The sequence below is a fragment of the Bactrocera oleae genome, chromosome 6 (genome assembly GCF_042242935.1).
Source record: "Bactrocera oleae isolate idBacOlea1 chromosome 6, idBacOlea1, whole genome shotgun sequence".
In the NCBI taxonomy this organism is placed as follows: Eukaryota; Metazoa; Arthropoda; class Insecta; order Diptera; family Tephritidae; genus Bactrocera; species Bactrocera oleae.
Window position 1 is genome coordinate 5,272,744 of NC_091540.1, and position 20,789 is coordinate 5,293,532.

Here is a 20,789-nt window from a genome sequence, read left to right on the forward strand (position 1 = left end):
AATTGAAAAAAAGAGAAAAAAACAGATCCACCCTTATGTGCATTTCGTCGCCACTTTTTAGACAAGCTGTATTAATATATAATTTTTTAGCAAAATAAATTTGCACAAAATTCCAATCGAAAGCAAAAAATTAACTCGCAAAATTCAAATATCTAATTTCTTGTATTGTTTCACGAAATTTCTGACATTTTTTTTCTTGCATGAAATACGAGTTATGAACTCATTTTTAAAATTTGTTGTATTACTTTACGTTATTTGTCATTTGCTTTCTCAACAAGCAGATAATAAAGTATTTGGTATGCATCTAAAAGCAACAAATTTATTTAAAGCATGAAGCCATATGCTCTTTTTTTTGCACAAAATAATTTCTACACGTTTTCCATAACTCACTCGCAGCCTCTACTTCTCCACCACAACACACAGTCAATCATATGCAGACGCTCAAATCGACAAAAATATTTATACGCAATTAATTTTTTTTTTTAACTCGCGCCCTCATAAGTATTCATTAGAAGCATGCATATGTATATGCATATATAGGTATAAATGTACGGTTAATTATCAAATTGCTATCGCACAAAACGCTCAATCAAAGTGTAATCGATACATTGCAATGAATTTCAAATATTTTGTCGTTGCTTTTTGGGGTGTTGAAAAGGCGCTAATTAAATGTGAATTGGTGAATAAGAAGAAATATATATTGTTTTAAAGCGTTATTTTATAGTAATACTCATTTTTGAAATGGAAATACACAAAAAAAAAAAAGATAATAAAAAATAAAATAAAATGCTGTCATTAATTCACTTAATTGCTTTGTTTTAAGGTGATTAAAGATCATCAGTCATGCAGTTGATTGCCAATAATCCAATACGTTATGCGTATATGACTGTTTGAGTATGAATACTAAATCGTTAACGCATTTAATAAATTTGACGTTTTATTAGCGAGTAATTTTCATACAATATCATCATTGGAGTTGGCAATACAGTAGCTGAAACCGTTTTGTTAAAATGTCAATGCAAAATATAATAAATGAGTGCGATATTTTTGTGTTCAATCGATGCGGTACAGCATGAAGTCAGAATGATATTATACCTTTTTTTCATATGATTTTGGTTGTCATATTTCACATTGAAATCACTTAAAAATAAAAAAAAAAACAATTAAATGACTTGGCATGTATTGATATTTACTAGCGTTTTCTTTTTTCGATATAAATGTTGCCTCATTATATTGCAACATTATATAAATGTGTCATTATTTTACATGATCAAAGAACAAAAAATAATGTCAACCAACTTATTCCACAAATTAACAAAATTAACTGATTCATTATAATTACTTAAAAGAAAAATTTAATTCAAAAAAATAATAATAACTATAAAAAACAATAAATAAATATTTCACACTTAAGTTTGAAGAACGTTAGAAAATGTTGCACTTTTTCTGGTTAGAAGGCAACATTACGCGAAAAGAACAAACGAAACTGAAAAACTCCGCGGATATAACCGCTAAAGCCATCTTGGCCTGTTGCTTTAGAGAAAATTTAAAAAAAAAACTTTTAAAATTGAAAAATTTGTTTATAGGGTTTAGAAAAGTTTAAAAATTCTGAAGGCTTACATACATTTTTCTAGTTTTATCAAATTATGCTTAGGACGTTTACTGAATAAGTTAAGGCATCAAATAAGAGCAAAAAAAAAAAACTTTTATGTCTATCACAAGAATTAGATAATTTCGAAAGTACTTTAAGCTTACATAAAAGAAATTACATATACTTTGATGCAAAGAAAACTATATGATCGGTTTAATGATGGGTTTAAAGAGAATACTAGGCTATACAAACACCATAACTAAAAGCATTGCGTGATAAAAATTGCTATGTCAACACAATAAATATTATTAACAATATCAAATCATATTAATATTAAATCAAGAAAATAAGTTAAAGATTTCATTAGCGCACAATTCATATGTCTGCAGATGAAGTATACATATATTTTCTCGTTAATAAAGCCAATTAAATTGGCAGCGAGCTAGACGATTTGTGATTTCGAAAATAATTTCGAATTTTTGATTTATGCCAAACACTTACGAGTGCATATAAAATGTTTATTGCGGCTTTTATTGCATTTAAAATTGTTTTGAAAACAAGCAGTGCCAAAGGAATCGCAACTTTTAATAGATAAATTAGCGTTGTTGCTAAATTTATGTTGCATACGCCAAAATGCCCCAGACACATAAACAAAGGAAAAAAGTACAAAAAAAAAAACAACTGAAAAGAAAAAAAAGAAAAAAATGAAACTACCAGGAAAAAGGAAAATAATATACCAGGAAAGAACAAAAAAAGAAAAATACCAGGAAAAAAGGAAAACAATAAATATTGAAATAAGTGTATATATTTAAACTGTAAGTGCACATAAATTACAAAGCGAGCTTTTCAAACCAATTTTCCATAAGTATGCAGTGATAAATGTGTGCATGTATATATTTGTATTTGCATTGGCAAACACCGAAGTGTAAGCATACAAATTACCTACACAAATTCTATGTAAATATAATATAATATACATATATACAAAAATACAAATATATGGCTGCATGTAAGAATTTATGTTTGTAGAGTGGGTTGGGTAGCACAGCGTCCGATTGCTTTTGTGTATAAATAAATAATAAATTTAAATAATTTACAAGAAGAAAATTGCCAATAAAAGGATAGGATGAAAATCGCCAAAGAATGTATTTTAAGCTTTAGCTGCTTTGGGACAAGCAGAGGTGGGGTCGACGAGCGCAATTACACGTATGTATGCATGTATGTATGGCAAGTTATTTATGCACATAGCTGTAAATATATAAATCTATATGTAGACATGTGTGTGTGTGTATGTATATGTGAATATTTGCTATAATGCCTGCGCAGCCAAGTACAAATTTCTATGCGCTACTTGTAAGGAGAAATCTAAGCAAATCGCTTAGTTGCATTCAACGAAGACACAAACACATGTATACACATACAGACATACTCAAAGGCGCTTATTTATGTAGAAGCGAATGTTTGAGTGTGCATTGCATGCATGCTATGTGCTTGTTGTTGTAACAAAAGTACAGCTACAACAAGCTAATTACAGTTTTTACACAATATAATTGGCAAAATGCCATTGAGAAGCCATGAAAACGGTGTAACAGTTGATTGTATGTATGTAAGAGTTTGTGTACACACATAGATAAATAAATTTGTATGTAGTGATTTTAGTTTGTTTAACTAGTTGCTTTCGGTTACAAATTCAGTGAAATTGTTCAAATTCGTTCACTTTATGAACTAGTCCCAGACTAGTTCAGTTCGTATTACTTTTATTTGAACAAATTTGGTAGTTGCGGACAAGCTGAAGCACGATACATACATACATAACTGCCACATAAATAAAAGTACAAAACTGTTTTCGAAATCGGTTCAAATGCAAAAATTCGATATTTTAGCGTACTAGTCTTTAACAAGTTCTTTAATATTAAAATAATTTGGTTCGAATTTGCTGAAAAATATCACTTTTAGACTAGTTATGGTCCAGTTACTGCAAATTTGCCAATTTTATAATTATATTTTCAAACTTTTGAGCTAAATAGATTTTTATTTGCAAACAAACCGCGAACTACTCTCTAACTAGTTCCACCTGATCCTCTAATGAGTCTCAATCAATATTTGATTGAAGCAATTTTTCGTTCGAAAATTACCAGTCAACATTAAAAATATATTTTAGTCTGTATATGTTTTCATCTTTATAAAATTGACGCGAAAAGTGTGCGCCGTGCAGCCTAAAGTATTGTTAACAGTACAAAAAAAAATTATTAAGTAATGTGCACACACTGTATTGGACCCTGTAAATAGACATTGAACTGTGTTAAGGTAATAAGTAAAGAAATAATAATAAGCAATGAAAATGCATACACACGGCCTTTATTGACGTAAGTGCTTTCAGAAGAGCTTAGAACACGATTAGTTAGGGTATTAAAAAGTGCGAAAAAATTGCGGAAACGACTTTATATTATAATTGTCGACATAATTTTGGATCACTTATGGTGAGGGCTTAAGGTTTTTGTTGTAATCAATTTTTAAAAATTTAAAGCATATATTTTTTTTCAAAAGCAGTTCAAACTGGACCAGGCTCTTAGTCCTAGTTGAGATTAGGTTTGTGCGCCTAAAAGTATGCTAAATGCGGCTTGAAATTCGATTTTGAATAGATTCTGAACTTAGGTGCGGGCTAAGATTAGAGCTGTTCGCCTGAAAATATACTAAATTCGACGTGAAAATCAAATATGAACTGATTCTAAGTTACGATGTGATCGAGATCAGAGCTGTTCGGCGAAAAGTGTACTAAATGCGACTTGATCTTCAATTTTGAACGGGTTCTAAGCAACGTTGAGAGCTTTTCGCCTGAATGTATACTAAATTCAGCTTGAAAGCTCAATTTCGAGCGAGCTTTTAACAGAGATGTTAAATACGATTAGAATTATTCATTGATGAAAATCAATATATCTGAAAAAAAGCAATAATTTTTAAATTAAAATATAAAATAACAATAATTTTGAAATATTTCATTTCAGCTATGCAATTAGCGCTTTTTTCGAGACACTTCGGGCTATAGCGGTAAATATTTTTGAAATAGATTTGGCACTGGAAAACAACTGATGATAATTATTGGGCAAGATTTCATAGTCAAAGCATATTATAAAATATTTCACGGCACTCTATTACATTTTCAACCGAGACTACATAATTGTTTCTGCTGTTAAGTTCTTTATCTGTTGAAATTGGCAATAATTAATTAGTTGCAGTTTAACACGCAAGCAACAGATGTGAGCACGAAAAATAACGAAAATATATACCATATATACATACATATGTATGTACATGAAATATTCTGCAACGTGTAAAAATTGGTAAATTGACAAATCTGAATAACTTAAAATAAAAATAAATTGCTGCAATGCATGTAAGTTCAAAATGCTTAACATTTTTGCAATCCAAATGCATGTGAAAATTTATGTGTGAAACATAATGAAGTGGAAAAGAGATACTATAGAAAAATACAATACTAAACACAGAAAAGGAATAATTAATGTATACCGTAGACGTAAAAGGTGACGCCAGTGACATTGGTGCGAAACAATTGGCCAACACATGTTGTAATAAGCGGCACTCTGATGCCAAGTCGGAGGCGTATAAAGCTAATCTTGACGTAAAGTAGCATATTCGCGGTGGCAAAAAATGCATATAACAGAAACCAATAAATAAAATGAGCAGCAAAATAAAAAAATTAAAAACGTTTGCACTCTTCACAAATACGAAAGATTTCATACAAACACTTGATTTTGGTCGTTCAGTTGCTCCGATCTTATAGTAATCTGATTAAAAAATTTGTTTTCGAAGTTTGCAGCATTGCTTTGAATATTAAGCCATGATAAGTTTCATGAAGATATCTCGACAAATAAAAAAGTTTTCCATACAAGCACTTGATTCCGAGCGGTCAGTTTGTATAGCGGCTATATGCTATAGTGGTGGATTTAGGTTGAAAAAAAGTGCGAAGGGAAGTTCCTATGGGTTAACAATTACAGATAGCACTATAATAAAAAAATGACGCGAGAAAGCCGTCATAGATTGATGTGAACTTTCATGAAAAAGAAATCGCGAAACACATTGACTTCAGTGAGAATCAGCGGTCTATGCTAAGTATCAGAACAGTACAAATATATCTTTTCTTTCAGAAAAACAGATAGTCAACTGAAGCTTCAAATAGTTGTAAGACCAGCTTAGTGATAAGATTAATAAATTAGGTTAATTTTCCAGTCTGAGGCTTTATGGATTCCTTCTTTTTTTTTAATGCCTTACGAGGCATTACTACTTTCGAAATGACTATTTAACAACGGTGAGGAGTATCCAGTTGACGTACTAAAAAAATAAGGAAGGGAAGAGAGCAAGAGGAAAAGAGAGCAGGAGACAAATGAGCAAGTGAAATTAAAACTTGATACTCTTATAAGCAATCTAGCTTATGAAAAATTTTACTTGATCTGGCACTCCGCGCGCTAATATTAGAACTTAAGAAGCAAAAAGCTATAATACAGTTATAATTTAAATTTAAATTTTAATCTAAATAAGAAATTTGTTTCTGGTTCAACAATTATATCAGCGTTTCGCCTCAACACCAATACCAAATTGATGGATACCGCGCAAAGTAGCTGGGAACGTAGTCATTTCCTATAAGTTTTCACACGACAAAAAACCAAAACAGCAAAAATAAAATAAAACAGAAACTTTTGAAATTTTAACAGATAACTTTTGAATGAAATTACATTGGTTTCATTTACTGTGTGAGTGCAGCCAAAAGCAATTTAAGCTTTCCTAGAACTGCTTGTGGATTTGACAAAGGCATATGGCTGAGAGGCTGAAGAATTGCAAGTTTAAGAGAGATGTAAAGACGTTGAAGATGTAGAGGAGCAGGGTAGAACAGGCCAGCAAGTTGAAAATGACATAAGAACAAAGTAGTTTAAGCAATGTTTTGTGATGCTTGACTACGACTGTTGATGTGGTGGACGAAGCGCTTTATCTGTTCACTACCAACCAGCACTCCGCCTTGACATCTTCTGGGTCTTACCACAGGCGCGACAGTTCAACTGTCAGCGCGCCGACTGGCGTACTGCCTAACCGCGCGACAACGACTGTTCCTGTCATGTTGCCCTGCCGCCGTTGGCACTGTTGCGCGAATTTTTCCCTCCGCGCTCGCGCCTTACTTCATATGCACGCTGCTGGCTGTCTGTTCTGGCAATTTGATTTTCTTTTCTCTTTTTGTAAACCGCCCAACTTACAATTCAATTCAATTCGCTGCGTTTGTCGGTCGCGCGAGGCCGCGCTGCGACTTAAGTGCGCCGCCGTCTGTCGCGCCTTACTTCCCTCCTGTATTCAACACACGCTGCCGCCTGCCGCGCATCATTCATCGGCTTTCAGCAACGAGCGCGCGCGCGCGCTCTCTCATCTTATTGTTAATTGAATTTATTCGTACACTTTGGTTAATTAGTTTCAGTCAAGTGCATATCATGACTATAGTTTTGGGTCGCTCGGCACATCTTTTTTTTTCAATTCTTTTTCTGTACTCTTTCTCACTATTTTGTTTGCTGTTGCTGCAATTTTTCAGTATTTTTCTGTGCTGCATTGTTATTGTTAGATTATTCTTGTTGTAGACTGCGCGCACCTTTTCCCCATTTAATTTTTTTCTGCGCTTTTGTGTCATTTGAACATGCAACTACTGCTGGCGCGCTGTTGAATATTCGCGCAAAGGTGTCACTCACTCACTAATTCTACAATTTGCCTGACGGTCGTCATTATTGTCGCCGTTTGTCTAATTAAAAATGCATGAGCTCTGCTGCCACTGCTTATTTTACCGCAGCGCGCGTCTCCGCAGTGCCTGCGCCGTTTGCTAACTTCTTGCAAAACTTGTTACAGCCAACAGCCGCCAAGCCAAAAAAAAAAAAGAATTGTATTTTCTATTGTTAAATATATATGTACCTAGGCGCTACATATATATGTATTTTTAGGTAGATATACGCGCCAATAAGTGCATTATAATGAGCATTGTGTATCTGGGCCTTGGCAACATCTCAAAGCGCGCCCTCGGCCCCGCCTCAAGCTACATTTTGTACGAATTTGTATTTCTGGCGTTGTCTGCAAACTTTACAGTCGATTTGTTACAACAGAAAACTGTACGTCAGCCACTTTGTCTTCATTTACAGGTTTTCACTATTTTTTTTTTTGTTTTTGTATTTTCGTACTTATTATTATTATTTGTTTGTTTGTTGTTGTTGCTATTTGCATTGTACCCAGCGATAATAATTTGTTATTATTGCACCTCATCTCGCGGCAGTCAGGCAAGCGGTGTGGCAAGCTGTCTGTTCTGTTTCTGTTCTTGTGAAATTCTGTTTATGAAAAAATAAAAATCGAAATAAATATTGCATGTAACTACATATGTACTTAGTGTATAAGTATACGCATATATACACATACATATTTGTAGCTTTGAAAATGCATTTGATTTTGTTGGACACTTTGCGGCGCGCAACAAAAGTGTGTAAGTAGGAAAGTATTTGCGCCAAAACGTAATAAATTGCACAACAAATGTAGGTAATCTGTACCGTAGGTGTGTATCGTATCTATTGTACATATGCACCTACTTTGCGCCAGTTGCTCATTTACTCAATCAACTAGCCGCGCACGCAACCAGGCAGCCTGTCTTCGGCCGGCTACTCATTAAGTTAGTCAAGGAAAATTTTTCTGTTATAATTAAATTAGCAAACAAGTTCAATTTTTCGCAAAGGTTTTGCAATATTGCCTACATTGCGAAATAGAAGGTACGCAATAATTGGACTGCTAAAAATGCAAAATTCTAGACAAGAAAGTAACAGATGTACGTAAATATGTATGTATGTAGATAATGTAAGTAATTTACGTTATTGTTTGGCTGGTGCATGGTCAAATCTGCTGCAGAGCACATAGTTAAGATTTTGTAAATCAACAAAAGTTTCCATGAAAATCCAACTTTTTATAAGAAAGCCACTTCAATGGAGCTACATAGGCCGCATGGCATGACATTTTTAAGCACAGAAAAATGTTTGACGTTAGACAGCCGCGAAATTTCCAAATTCTACATAATTTTTTTCAGCTTTATAGTATATACTTATATGTACAAACGACACTGAATTTCAAATCTTTTTCTTCTAGGACATGTCAAGCAATCAGCTTAATATAAAATTATTACAAAAAGTTTCATAGTGAAAATCGCTGAATGCGAGAAATATATGTTTATGGCTCACTACCCGATACATTCACAAGCATTTTGTCGATTTTTCGGTTATTTTGACTAACTTGTGCGAGGAAAAATGCTTTGCATCTTTCACTGCTTCATCGCGATATTTCTGGTTTTAATTGATAAACTATGAGAACCAGTTTTTGAGTTTTAGACTAATATATTTGCTAATGCTATATCACAACTAACTTATTTGGGGTGCAAAAAAGTGACGCTGGTAGCACTAAGCTATCGCTGTTTGAGGCCTTAGAAGACCGTCAATGCTTTAAGTTTTCAAATACATAAGAAGTTCGGTCTGAATTTCCTTTTAGTACGACTTTTTCTGCTCTACTTGATATAAAGTAGCCGATCTTCAGAAAGATTTCTGAAGAAAGGTGTCTGGCATTGATGAAGGTGTTTCTGCTTAAAATGATCTCAAATCCAAAAACAATATTATAATTACTATAGATGAGCGCAGCTAATGATCACAGAGAAAATTTTGATTTTTGACAAAATGACGGCTTTGCAAAAAAAAATAGATTTTTTTGTGAAAAAAATTTACACTTCAATTATTATCAAAAGTCTTATGCCAGTGATCATCACCTGACGGAAACTATCTAAGTTCTTATACGTCTCATCCTTCGCTTTGATTGTGTATTATTTATGTCAAGAATTATTTATTTGATATATCTTATTGGGATTGTGACAACGCTTAAGACCGCACTTCATAGCACAGCATCCACGTCATACTATTTGGTGTGAAAATCGTGAAGCAGTTGACACCCGGAGGGTGAATGCTATTAAAAACTTAACACTAATATGACTATTAGGCTAAGCCGATTTGAATGGATGTCATAGGCTTATATTGCAAGCGTTTAAATGCTACAACATAATTAGTTATGAAAAAATAAATAAGTACTTTAATGGCGCGAAAAATGCTGATGTTGCTGACAAGTTGCCGAATGAAACGGCCCAGCCCATGCAAGAGGTCGTTAGTATGTGTGTATAAAAGAGCGTGTATTTTTACCAGTTTGCGAAGCGAGGCTCACAAATAAGGTAAGATGATAGCAAACATGATAATAACAACAAAATGACAAAGACACAAAAAGGCAAAAAGACGCTACTAAACCAGTTGTGCGAGTCAGCGTTCCCGAATTGTGTCAGCAACACCCAAATCCAAAGCGAGGCTTATGGATAAAATATCGAAATAAAAATATCAAAAAGGTAGCCGAAACAAAACGAAAAATGTATTTTTCAATAAAAAAAATAAACTGAACAAAAAACATATGAAGAAAAGCAATAAAAATATGAATGGGTGAATGAATTATCATTCGATGTGGAATAGCACATGTTTTAATTAATGGACACAGACTGGTGGGTAGACTCTTCAAAATTATTAGTACAAGTGTTTTGCATATGCATATAAAAAAGTGTTATTTAATTTGCAATAAAAAACTGACTATCCATTATAAAGGTGCGGCAAGTGGACTGCGTTAAGCCCGAAGGTAAATAGTCGTGTTTGTTGTTTGTATTTGCAGTTATTAAACTTTGTTTAGCGAAATTTTTTAAATTGTTTTCAACGCTGTTGAAAATCTACAGTTCGCGGCAAATTAATTGAGTTGTGGAATATGAGATGTTAAGGGTTTCGAAGGAGAGAAAGAACCCTTAGAGAAATAAGAAATGCGTGCTCTGAACCAATATACAATACTACTTACTTATCTCAGTTTATATTATGCCATCAAGTGATTTTGTATGAAAATTAGTATACTATATGCATACATAGCTCCAAAAAAAAATTTTTTTTTTTTTTAATTTTCAATAAATACGTTTTTAACATAAAGCTAATGAATTTAATGCAATTTTCCACCCCACACAATTTTACGAACAAGTCATTTCATAAGAGAAACAGCAACACTAACATAACCTCAAAAATTTATATTTTGATACAGCTTATACAAGTTAGACGAAGTCATAAAGTTCTTAAAATTATTTTAGCGGCCTATAATAAATTTCTTTTTATGGCTAACAGACCTTTTTTTTCAGTGGCAGAGAAAGTGATAGAGAAAGAGCGAGTAGCGAATCCGCGAAGCAATTTTCCTTGTATATGCGAGAATTTGAGTAGTAAAATTCTAATTCTTTATGAGACAGCGATTGCGATTAAACCGATTGATTGTTGAAAGAGAGAAGCCTGAGATGAAATATTCCTATTATAGTTTTATTACAAAGAGACAGTAGCGAATCTTCGAATCAAATTCTCTAAAAAGGTTTTTTTATCTACTCAACTCCTAGTAAATTTCACGATTATATATATACATATGTATACATGGTAAGGAGGCTAAAGATCTAAACGAAGCCGATGCTAATTTTGATAATTCCAACAACCGGACTTAAGGATATGTACAGCTCTACTTAAGCAAGCTCATGAACAAGTTATGTTTCGGACAGTTTAATGAGTACAGTTTCACAGCTACAATCTTGAGAGCAATAGAAAAGCGTCTCTCCCGTCTTTCTAGGTCAAAACAAGAATGGAAATATTAGATCAGATTGCTCATAAACGTATTGTAGGTCTGGTATGGCAACACCGTGCTTATATTCAAGCTTCGGCAACCGCAAAGGCAACAGAGACATGAATCTCGTGACTACTGAGCGCTGACAGGTTTTTGCACTTTTTAGGTAGGCATTTTCTTTCCGACCAACGTAATTTTTATATAAAGTTAGCCCTTGTACACCTAATTTTTTTGGTCCATAAATCCATAAGAAATGTTGATGATCTCAGCAATATCTAAAGCTTACGCGATGTTGACAAACGTGATTGGGCGACAAGTATGCGATACATTTTCATGCCAAGCACATTGTTGTCTAAATTTTTCCTCTATTTAGTAAGCTTAAAAGTCCGTCTCCAACAACACGTTTTCAATATTACTTTAAATCCTTGGAAATATATTTTTAGATTGAAAATTGACAGGTCAACGGTCAACTGAGATCCCATAGCTGTCAAAATCACATGTCGCGTGACTGACATCAAATCCCAAAACGACCAATTTAATTTCATGACGGCGTAACTAAGTGGCACATCAATAATTAATTGTATAAATAAGTAATTGGCTTCGCACAATTCGATTATGTTTCGAACAGCACTGAAATGTAATCAGTCAACATTTTCGGTAGTTATGCCTGACTGGAAAGAAAAAGTACGCAATATCTACATCAATAATAATCGCATACAAATATATTTATGTGTATTTTAGCAACACATATATTCCAAATCCTTAAATGAAGTTTGAGGTAACAAAATGCTATATATTTTAAAAAATATTTTGATATTGTGTAACTCTTTGCTTTGCATTACTAGAAAACAAACTATCACTTCCAACATTTCATATTTCTTTTATATTTTCTATTTGTGGAAAGTAGAAAAATCTTCTTGTAATGTCTGGGAAATTTTCATTAACCCTACCACGTAGTTGTCATTAGCGCAGATTTGAGTAAATTTTATTTGCAACATGATGTGCAAATGTACAAGTATTTCGAAATGACATTTGCAACACACAACGACAGGTGTAATGGCTGGCTTGCTGACGGCATAAAGTGGACATGACGCAAAATTTATGCGGTCCGATCGATTTATGGTCGACTGCGACGAAATGGCTCCGAAGTTGCAGTAAAAAAATTAATTTTTGCAAACAAAAACATATGAAAAAACAAAACTAGAAAACAAAATTCAAACCTAAAATAAAAATTGGTGGCTTTACCAGTTGAGCAGCAGAAAAAGTAATCTCAAAATTTAATTTTTACAAGGCATCGTCGGCCATCATCGACGACGCGCCAAATATATGTATATGCTCGCCTGTGCCCATAGCCATATATCTTCCCTCCTTATATATATTAAGTATACCCTTCTGCGCCGCCGTTTGCATCGTAATATTGTCGACAAAACGTCAACGACATCGACCGCTGCAATTGCATTTAGCTGCCGAACATACAACATGCAGTTCTTTGCACAAAACTACAAGTATCTACAGACATACGTACGGTGAGGGCCTAAGAATAATTGTGTTTTTGGCAGCCACTCAAGTTATGTGCAGCGCGAGGACGCAAATAATTCAACTAATACACAGATAAACCCTATTTTCATTAGATAGAGCGTAGATAATAAATACATTTGTACAATAACTGACCAATGGCTGATGGGAGACCCTGTAGGAAATATTTGAGTGTGTTTGAAAATTCGCTTGCAAAAGTTTTTCTGAACGGATGAAGTCGTAGACAAGAAAAAGCGTTAACTTCGGTTGTACCGCAAATACAACACGCTACACTAATACAAGTTATTCCTACCAGAAACGTGATTTTGATCAGTCAGTTTGTATAACAGGTACATACATGCTATAAATATGCTATAGTGATCCGATCCGATCCGATCAATTCCTTCAAAGATTGCCCCGTTGCCGTGGAAAATAATACATACCTAATTTCGTGAAGATATCTCTATAAATACAAAAGTTTTCTATTCTTGGGGAGAAAATGACGTGTGAAAAATTTCAAATCGATATCTCAAAAACTGAGGGACTAATTTGCGTATAGGTATATAGACAGACGGGCTAAATCTAGATCCTTTATAGATATATTTTAGTATGCGGTTATTATTTATGAATTTAAAATAATACATATATGCGAAATTTATGTGTTCATCGAATTATCACTTTGACTTCGAAACAAAACTCAATCAGTTACTTCAAGATATCTTCGCTGGCCTTGCCTTCAAAGTAAAAAAAAAAACACTTTAACAATTTTTTAACAGCAAAGAAGGAAATTTTCCTACAGGCTTCATGACATGTCTGTATGGCTGTAAGTACTTTGGATGCAAGTCTAGAAAATATATACAAAAATATGTTCTTTGCTATCATTGATCATTTTAAGGCATTTCGGATGCATTAATCTAAATAAATCGTTCATAGCAAATTTAATGAAAATAAATGGCATTAGTCTGGGAGAGAAGAGAAGAAAGTTGAAAGAACTGGCGGTACTCTAACATATAATATGAACGATGAAATTTTAAAACAAAAGTGTCATAACATTTTTTAAGAACTGTAAATGTAAATGATTAAATAAATAAAATGGTTTTTAAAAAATTATTAGACTTATTAAATTTATACACCGCGCACTTTTCAGCTAATTTTTTTCGACTTTTTAGTTGCTGAGAACGATTTCTAAAGTGCGAGCATAGAAAAATTCCACTTTTACAACATTTTCTAAGCGTTGTTAGTAACTGAAAAAGCTTAAGTACTGGCGTTCATTACTTTGTCTATCTATTCATGAACAAAGCAAACAGGAAAAGGAATTTAACCTCAAATAAGGTTTTACATAGCATGGATAAGAACCTAACCTAAAAATCAGATTTTATTGACAGGAGTTTTGCTGAGGTTTTTAGCTGTTCTGGTCATTTTGATTTCAGAGATGCACCACGATCTAGAGACACAACTGTCGAAAGTATCGACCGCAAAAAAAGTGGACATTGTCGAGTTCAACCTTCTGCTGATGTATCATGTAAGCACCATTTCGATTGTTCAAAAACTAAACATAGCACAAAAAATCGTTTTTAACTATTTAATTACGGTTGAATAATAAAAGAAACTCGATGTATGGGTGCTATACGAGTTAATGCAAAAAAAAGCCTCATGGACGAAATTTTCATCTGCGCACCGTAACAAAATCGATCGATTTCTGATAACATATGCGATAACTCCGTGAGTTTGGTTGGAAGGTTCTGATGCAGCCACCTTACAGTCTGCACCGGGGCATTAAGTGATTACTACTTGTTGCTGACTATGTCGAAAGATTGTGATTTTGTTTGAATTTTCTGGTGAAAATTTCGCTTCAAGCGAAGCTTGTGAAAATCAACTGTCTTAGTTTTTTTTTGCCAATAGAGGGATTTCTTTTTACTAAATCTTAGATGTGAGAGTGAGTTATACGCACACGGAACTCTAAAGCTGTAAAATAATTATTTATATTATGTTTACCTGCCGTTATACACTTCAGCAGCTTTCTAAATTAACTTCAGCAACGATTGGTAATCTCGATTACCAACGAACAACCTTCACAATATTTTCTAGCTCACTTAACATTTGAGAAATGCAATTTAATTAGATACTTAGCTTGTGCAAATATGTACTTATGAGTGTTTATGGCTGTTAGTACAATAGTTATATGTATGTATTTATATATTTATTGACGTTTGTATGCCTGTACATATATGCAGTTACATAGATTTGAGCTTTTCAGCAGACTTACCTTGCCTTGCATTATCAGCCTTATTGTTAATGTGACTGATTCGTCGGTTTTCATTGGCGTACTTGTGTTATTGTCTTCCATATTTGTTGTTATTTTTGTAGTTGCTGTTATTTTTGTAGTTGTTGTTATTGTTGGTTACCTGCTTGCTGCGGTATTTGCGGTTGTAATTTTGCTATGATTTACTATGGTTTTTTATGTTTCTTCACTCAATTTCGCTCGCTGCAAACACACTAGCGAATTTCACTGCTACACTCACACACACATATGTAGATACTACTAGCTTTTCTTTAGCGGTTGTGTGAGAGAGCGGTGTGTGTGTGTATGTGATTTTTTTATTATTGAGATTTCCGTTTTTAAGTTAGTTAGTTACTTACGCTGATTTCTTACTTTTTACAACTTTCTTGTTGTTGTTTAATTTTATTTTTTTTTGCTTATTTCCTTTTTTTTCTGTATTTTCTGCACTTCACTTTAGCTTTTAGTAAACTTTTAATGTACTTGCTGTGATTTTATTCTGAATACCTGGAATTTATATAAAAAATTATTGGCTTTTTGTTAATTAAAATTGATTTACTTTTATTTCTGTATGTATATATTTATATACGCGCATATACGTTTGTATGTTCATACATCGTTTATACATCGTTTACCGATCTAAAAACAATAAAAAGAAGTTAATTAGTTAATGCTTTTATTAATTAGTGGTGTCTTTCAGCGTTTGCTTGCCAAGCGTCCTAGCGCACAGACAAAAAATTTGAAGAGTGCTTGTATTTGCGGTTGTGTGTGTGCATGCTTTCATTTGACTTATGCTGAATTGACTGTTTGAGCTTTATTTATTTATTTTTTTGTTTTTTATAACCTAAATAAGCCACGAAGTGACTAGCAGCCTGAACGTCGAAGACCATAAAAATTATATATATATATATATATATAAATCAGCTTGACGAGCTGAGTCGATTAAGCCATAATCGTCCGTCTGTCTGTATATACGCGTACCAGCCCCTCAGTTTTTGAGATATCGATGTGAAATTTTGCAAACGTCCTTTTCTCCCCAAGAAGCTACTCATTTGTCGGAACCGTCGATATCGAAACACTATATCATATAGCTACCATACAAACTGAACGATCACTATCAAGTGTTTGTATGGAAAACTTTTTCATTTGACGAGATATCTTTTGGAAATTTGGCACGGACTATTGTCCCAGAGAAAGATGCAATTTTCGAAGAAATGGTTCAGCTCGGATCATTATAGCATATAGCTGTCATCCAATCTTAACGATCGAAATCAAGTGCTAATATGGAACACTTTTCTATTTGATGAGATATCTTCAGAAAATTTGAGATGGACTACTCTATACGACAACGGTGTAATCTCCGAAGAAATTATTCAGATCCGGTCACTATAGCATATAGCTGCCCTAAAAACTGATTGCTCAATATCAAGCTCCTGTAAGGAATATTTTGTATTTGTAAAGGGTATCAAAGCTTCGGTGCAGCAGAAGTTAAAATGTTTTCTTGTTTTTATTTTTCTGATTTTTTTAAACTTTTATATTTACTTCCACTTTAAATTGCTTGATAATTATTAACTTAAAAAATGCACATTATTAATCACTTCGTACGCTTTTTATTTGCTTTATTGTTATTGTTATAGCTGTTGTTGTTGCTTTTCACTACGCTTTTGTGTGTTGTTGTTGCTTTTCACTACACTTTTGTTTGTTGTTGTATATTTTTTATTGCTTTTATTTTACTTTTCTATTTATTTAATGGTCAATTGATTAGTCGGTTGGCAGCGCGCTCGCCCGTTCGCTCGCTTGTGGTTGATTGAACTTGGAGGGGCGCAACATTAAGAAAAAAAGAAACAAAAGTACAATAAAAAGCGTTTTGCTACACTTTGCCGGCTTGCGGGCGTTATCAGTTAATCATTAAGCGTAGAAGCTCAGTTTCGCTTTTTTCTTTTGTTAATTTGAACTTGCTGTTGTTGTTGTTGTTGTGGTGTGTTATTGCATGCTGAAGCCACAATTTTATTGCTCAGTGCGATTCCTGCTGTAGTCTCCTACTACAACCACGACTACCGACTGACTCCGCGTGCAGTCGGAATAAATGTGTTAGGAAAACAACGCTGTGTTGTTTGTGTTTGTATTGAGTTTTGTGTGCGGTTGAGCGCGCGTCAATTTACACAAACGCACAAAGGCACACAGAGCAGGCGACGACGATGACTTCGAGTGCTGCGAGCGTATGACCGTGAGGAACGCCGCGAGAAATGCTTCTAAAATCCTGCAACAAAGAAATGTCAGTTAGACACCGACTCATTAGTGATAATTAATTACTAATAACAAATAGAAATATATATATATATATGTATATACATATGTTATATATGGGCATATGTCTGTGTGTGCAAATACTGTCAAATGTCAACTATGAACAGATTAATTTTTGTTCTAAATAAATATGAGAAAAAGTAGCAGCTTAAGCGCTGAGTGCCGGGGGGTAAACGTTTCGTGTAAAAGGTCGTTTGTAATTTGGCAAAGCACAAACAGACACACACACAAACAAGCACAGCCACAAAACACACACAACCACACAGAGAAAATCACACTCATGCACACTTACACTCGTCCGTTGCGATTTTGGGGAAATGCTTTCGGCGGCATTTGTCGTCGCTGTTTTGGCACATAATTAATTTAAGCACACTGTAAACATGTTCTGGGCATTAGTAGCTAGCTAAATGTTTGTTGTTGTTGCTGCAGTTAGTTAGCAAGGAAATGACCAAATCGCCTTGAATTGGCGAATACTTCCGGCATATCAAAGGAAATTTTATAAAAGAGAGATTAGCACAAAATTGATGTGGAGATAAAACGAAAAATATTTATACCTACATATATGTATGTGTGTAATAGGTATAAGCAAATAAATACAAGCTAGAAATATATCTATAACTATATATGTATGGTATATATAATAAATTCTTTCAACCATTGCTGTGACGCCATTCTTATATAATAAATCTCTCTCAAACTTAATTTATACGTAGAAATTCGAAATAATTCGTGCTTTTAGAGACTAAATCTGTGTATAGCTGTGACTTAGGTTACTCAAGAGTATTCATCTGTATGCTTTTGTTACTTAAAGTAGCATACAGCTTAATTCATTAATTTTTTTTAGTTACGGAGCGCACCCTGCGTGAAATTTTGAAAAAATATTTTTGTTTTATTTTTTTTGCATATCTCAATAGCCTTTACTTTTAGAAATACCTTATTAAAAATTTAAATTTATATCTTAAATGTATTTTGAGTTGCAGGCTTCTGAAATAAAGCCGCTCAGTTCAAGCAGCTCTATCAGTTTAAATTTAAACGCCTTTTTTTCAAAATTACATTTTCGAATTTGCTGCAGTGATTACTCGGAGACAAATGATACGATCATTGTAAATTTTTTTCTGCATGTTCTCTATACCATATTCCCATACTATACCTAGTTCCCCATACCATTAAATCAGAAGTTTTTTGATCAAATCAAAAATAGAGTTTTGGCAGGCCAAAAAAAAACCATAACTTTGGGTAAAATACAATTTTTTCAAACGCCGCCATTTTGTCAACTTTTGATTTTTTTCTCGACTGCATGTCATTAAATGGACAATATCTTTCAACGAGAAATTTTTTTTATGTCCCAAACTGTGAAAGGCCGGCATCACAACAGCAGTTTAGAACGTTTTTCTTTAGCGCCGTCGGAGATCACATGTTTTTAATTTTTCAACAAATTTTGCGAAATTTTTGTTTAAATAGTATGTATAAATGTACCCTTAAAAACTATTGTAATTGGCACAGTAGTTATTTCCCCACAAATCGTCGTTTTTAGGCGGTCACACTAGGTGTGATTCTGAATTTTTTAATAGCGTCTATTTACAAGACAACTGAACTTATATGCAACTAAAATAAATTCAACAATATTTATTTTTGCTGAAATTTTCCTGCTTTGAATTGTAATTTTTTTACTTTGAAATTATTTGTGAGGACTAACTTTCTGAACTAATTTCTAGCGATTGCGCTTTTGATTTAAAAACATGTTTTCTTGCTTTATTTGCTCTAAAAATTCCTATGTAAGTCGCATCGCAAAAAAATATTTAGAAAATTTGTTTCCAATTTTTCGCACTGGTTTTTAACTAAAGCACCGTTATTTGATCAAAATAGGAAAAATAAATTATACAAATATTTGTTAATTCTTAAATGTTTTAAAATTTTTAACAAATTTAAGCAACTGATGAAATGACTGCTTACCAAATCAAAATTTATCAATCATGGGGACAATTCTGACTTTTGTTGAGTACTGAGCTCAATACTAGAATAACGGTAAATAATTATATATATAACATAAGTGTTATTTAATTTCAAGAATTTTACTTTTTATCCTAACTCTGACCTTCTTCTCAGATAAAAATGTATGAAGCAATATTTTAAAAGGTTCTCAAGACTATTTTGACGAAAAAATCACTCTGGAGCTGACTAAAATTTTAGCAAAAACAATGTTTCCTTCTCTTTGAACGTGGTACATAATAGTAAATTCATATCCTGTCATTAACTAAGTAATGCAAATGTGTACATAAAACTCTATGATGAAAAGAAATATCATTAAAAGAAACATCGACGCTTGCTTTCTCACTTCCTGACGTTAATGCACTACAAAGTAAGTACTCGAAAACATACTGTACTCTCTATGAATAGACTAAAGGAATGCAAATGTTAGTGAAAAAAAGGAAAGGAAGGTGAATGCAGAATAACAGTATTAACAACAGAAGATATATCAAATGGAATTATTTTTTAGATGAAGAGCAAAACCTGCGAAAAAGAGAGAGAGGGAGAGTGGTAGTGATACAGAGGAAGGGAGTGTGAAAGAGAGGAAGGGAGGGAGGTAGGCAGAGCTATATAGGGGGAGAGGCAGAGAGAGAGAGAGAGAAACAAAAGAAAATGCATACGCGAAAATTAAATACGAAAAATAAAGAATGAATGAAAAATGTGTGAGGAAAAAAATTATAAAAAAGAAAAACAATGAAAAGAAAAAATAAATAAAAGAAATAAATCAAAAAAGAAAAAATAAATAAAATAAAAATATATAAAAATAAATAAAATACAACAAAATAAAACTAAATATAACTCGGAAAAAACAAAACAAAAGTAATTAAAAAAAAGTTGATACAAAATAAAAACTGAGATAAAACCACAAAAAGTACTTTGTAAAAAAATCAGCTAAGGAATTTCCAGCTGTAAATTCAAATGAAATGAAATTAACGCAATGCATTAAGGACTTAAGTACACACATATTGTATTTGTTGTTGTACATATTTTTTGTGTCGATTGTTTGTGGTTCGCCGAGGCGGAATCTCAGACGCGCACAAATAAATGCCGGTTCGCCATTAAAAAATGCATTTCGGCGGTAAACAGCATCGATGGCAGCGAATTATTCGCACGAAAAAATATACAAACACGCAAGTTGCAAGCACGATGGCGACATATATAAATAAGTAAGCAATGGCGACATATATAAATACATCTGCGTAAAATAAGTGCAGAGAAACATACAGTTCCCTGCGTTTGCTTGTTGATAATGTTATAAAATTTTCACATATAACTTAACTGCGACGACTCATTACATGCCACTCTTTCACAAGCACTTGCAATTACAGA

General features: G+C 33.3%; 1 protein-coding gene and 1 long non-coding RNA gene across 19 annotated transcripts in view; one reads left to right on the top strand and one right to left on the bottom strand.

Annotated features, from left to right (window-relative positions):
• The window catches only part of mub (poly(rC)-binding protein mub), a 156,437-nt gene that overhangs the window by 33,999 nt on the left and 101,649 nt on the right, over positions 1-20,789 (bottom strand). For 14 of the 18 annotated variants that reach the window (XM_070111535.1, XM_070111538.1, XM_070111536.1 and 11 more), the window contains exons 3-4: positions 16,731-17,385; positions 15,114-15,632 (exon numbers count right to left, since the gene is read on the bottom strand). In XM_070111535.1, coding sequence (XP_069967636.1) covers positions 15,114-15,194 — 81 coding nt within the window. In that variant the 5' untranslated portion in view covers positions 15,195-15,632; positions 16,731-17,385. Of the gene's footprint in view, positions 1-15,113; positions 15,633-16,667; positions 17,386-20,789 lie in introns of all 18 variants that reach the window. The other 4 variants (XM_036358147.2, XM_036358146.2, XM_036358145.2 and 1 more) reach the window with 3 other exon arrangements.
• Positions 5,331-6,338, top strand: LOC118680075 (uncharacterized). The gene is made up of 2 exons (XR_004975580.2): positions 5,331-5,698; positions 5,758-6,338. It is a non-coding gene; the product is annotated as an uncharacterized lncRNA (long non-coding RNA).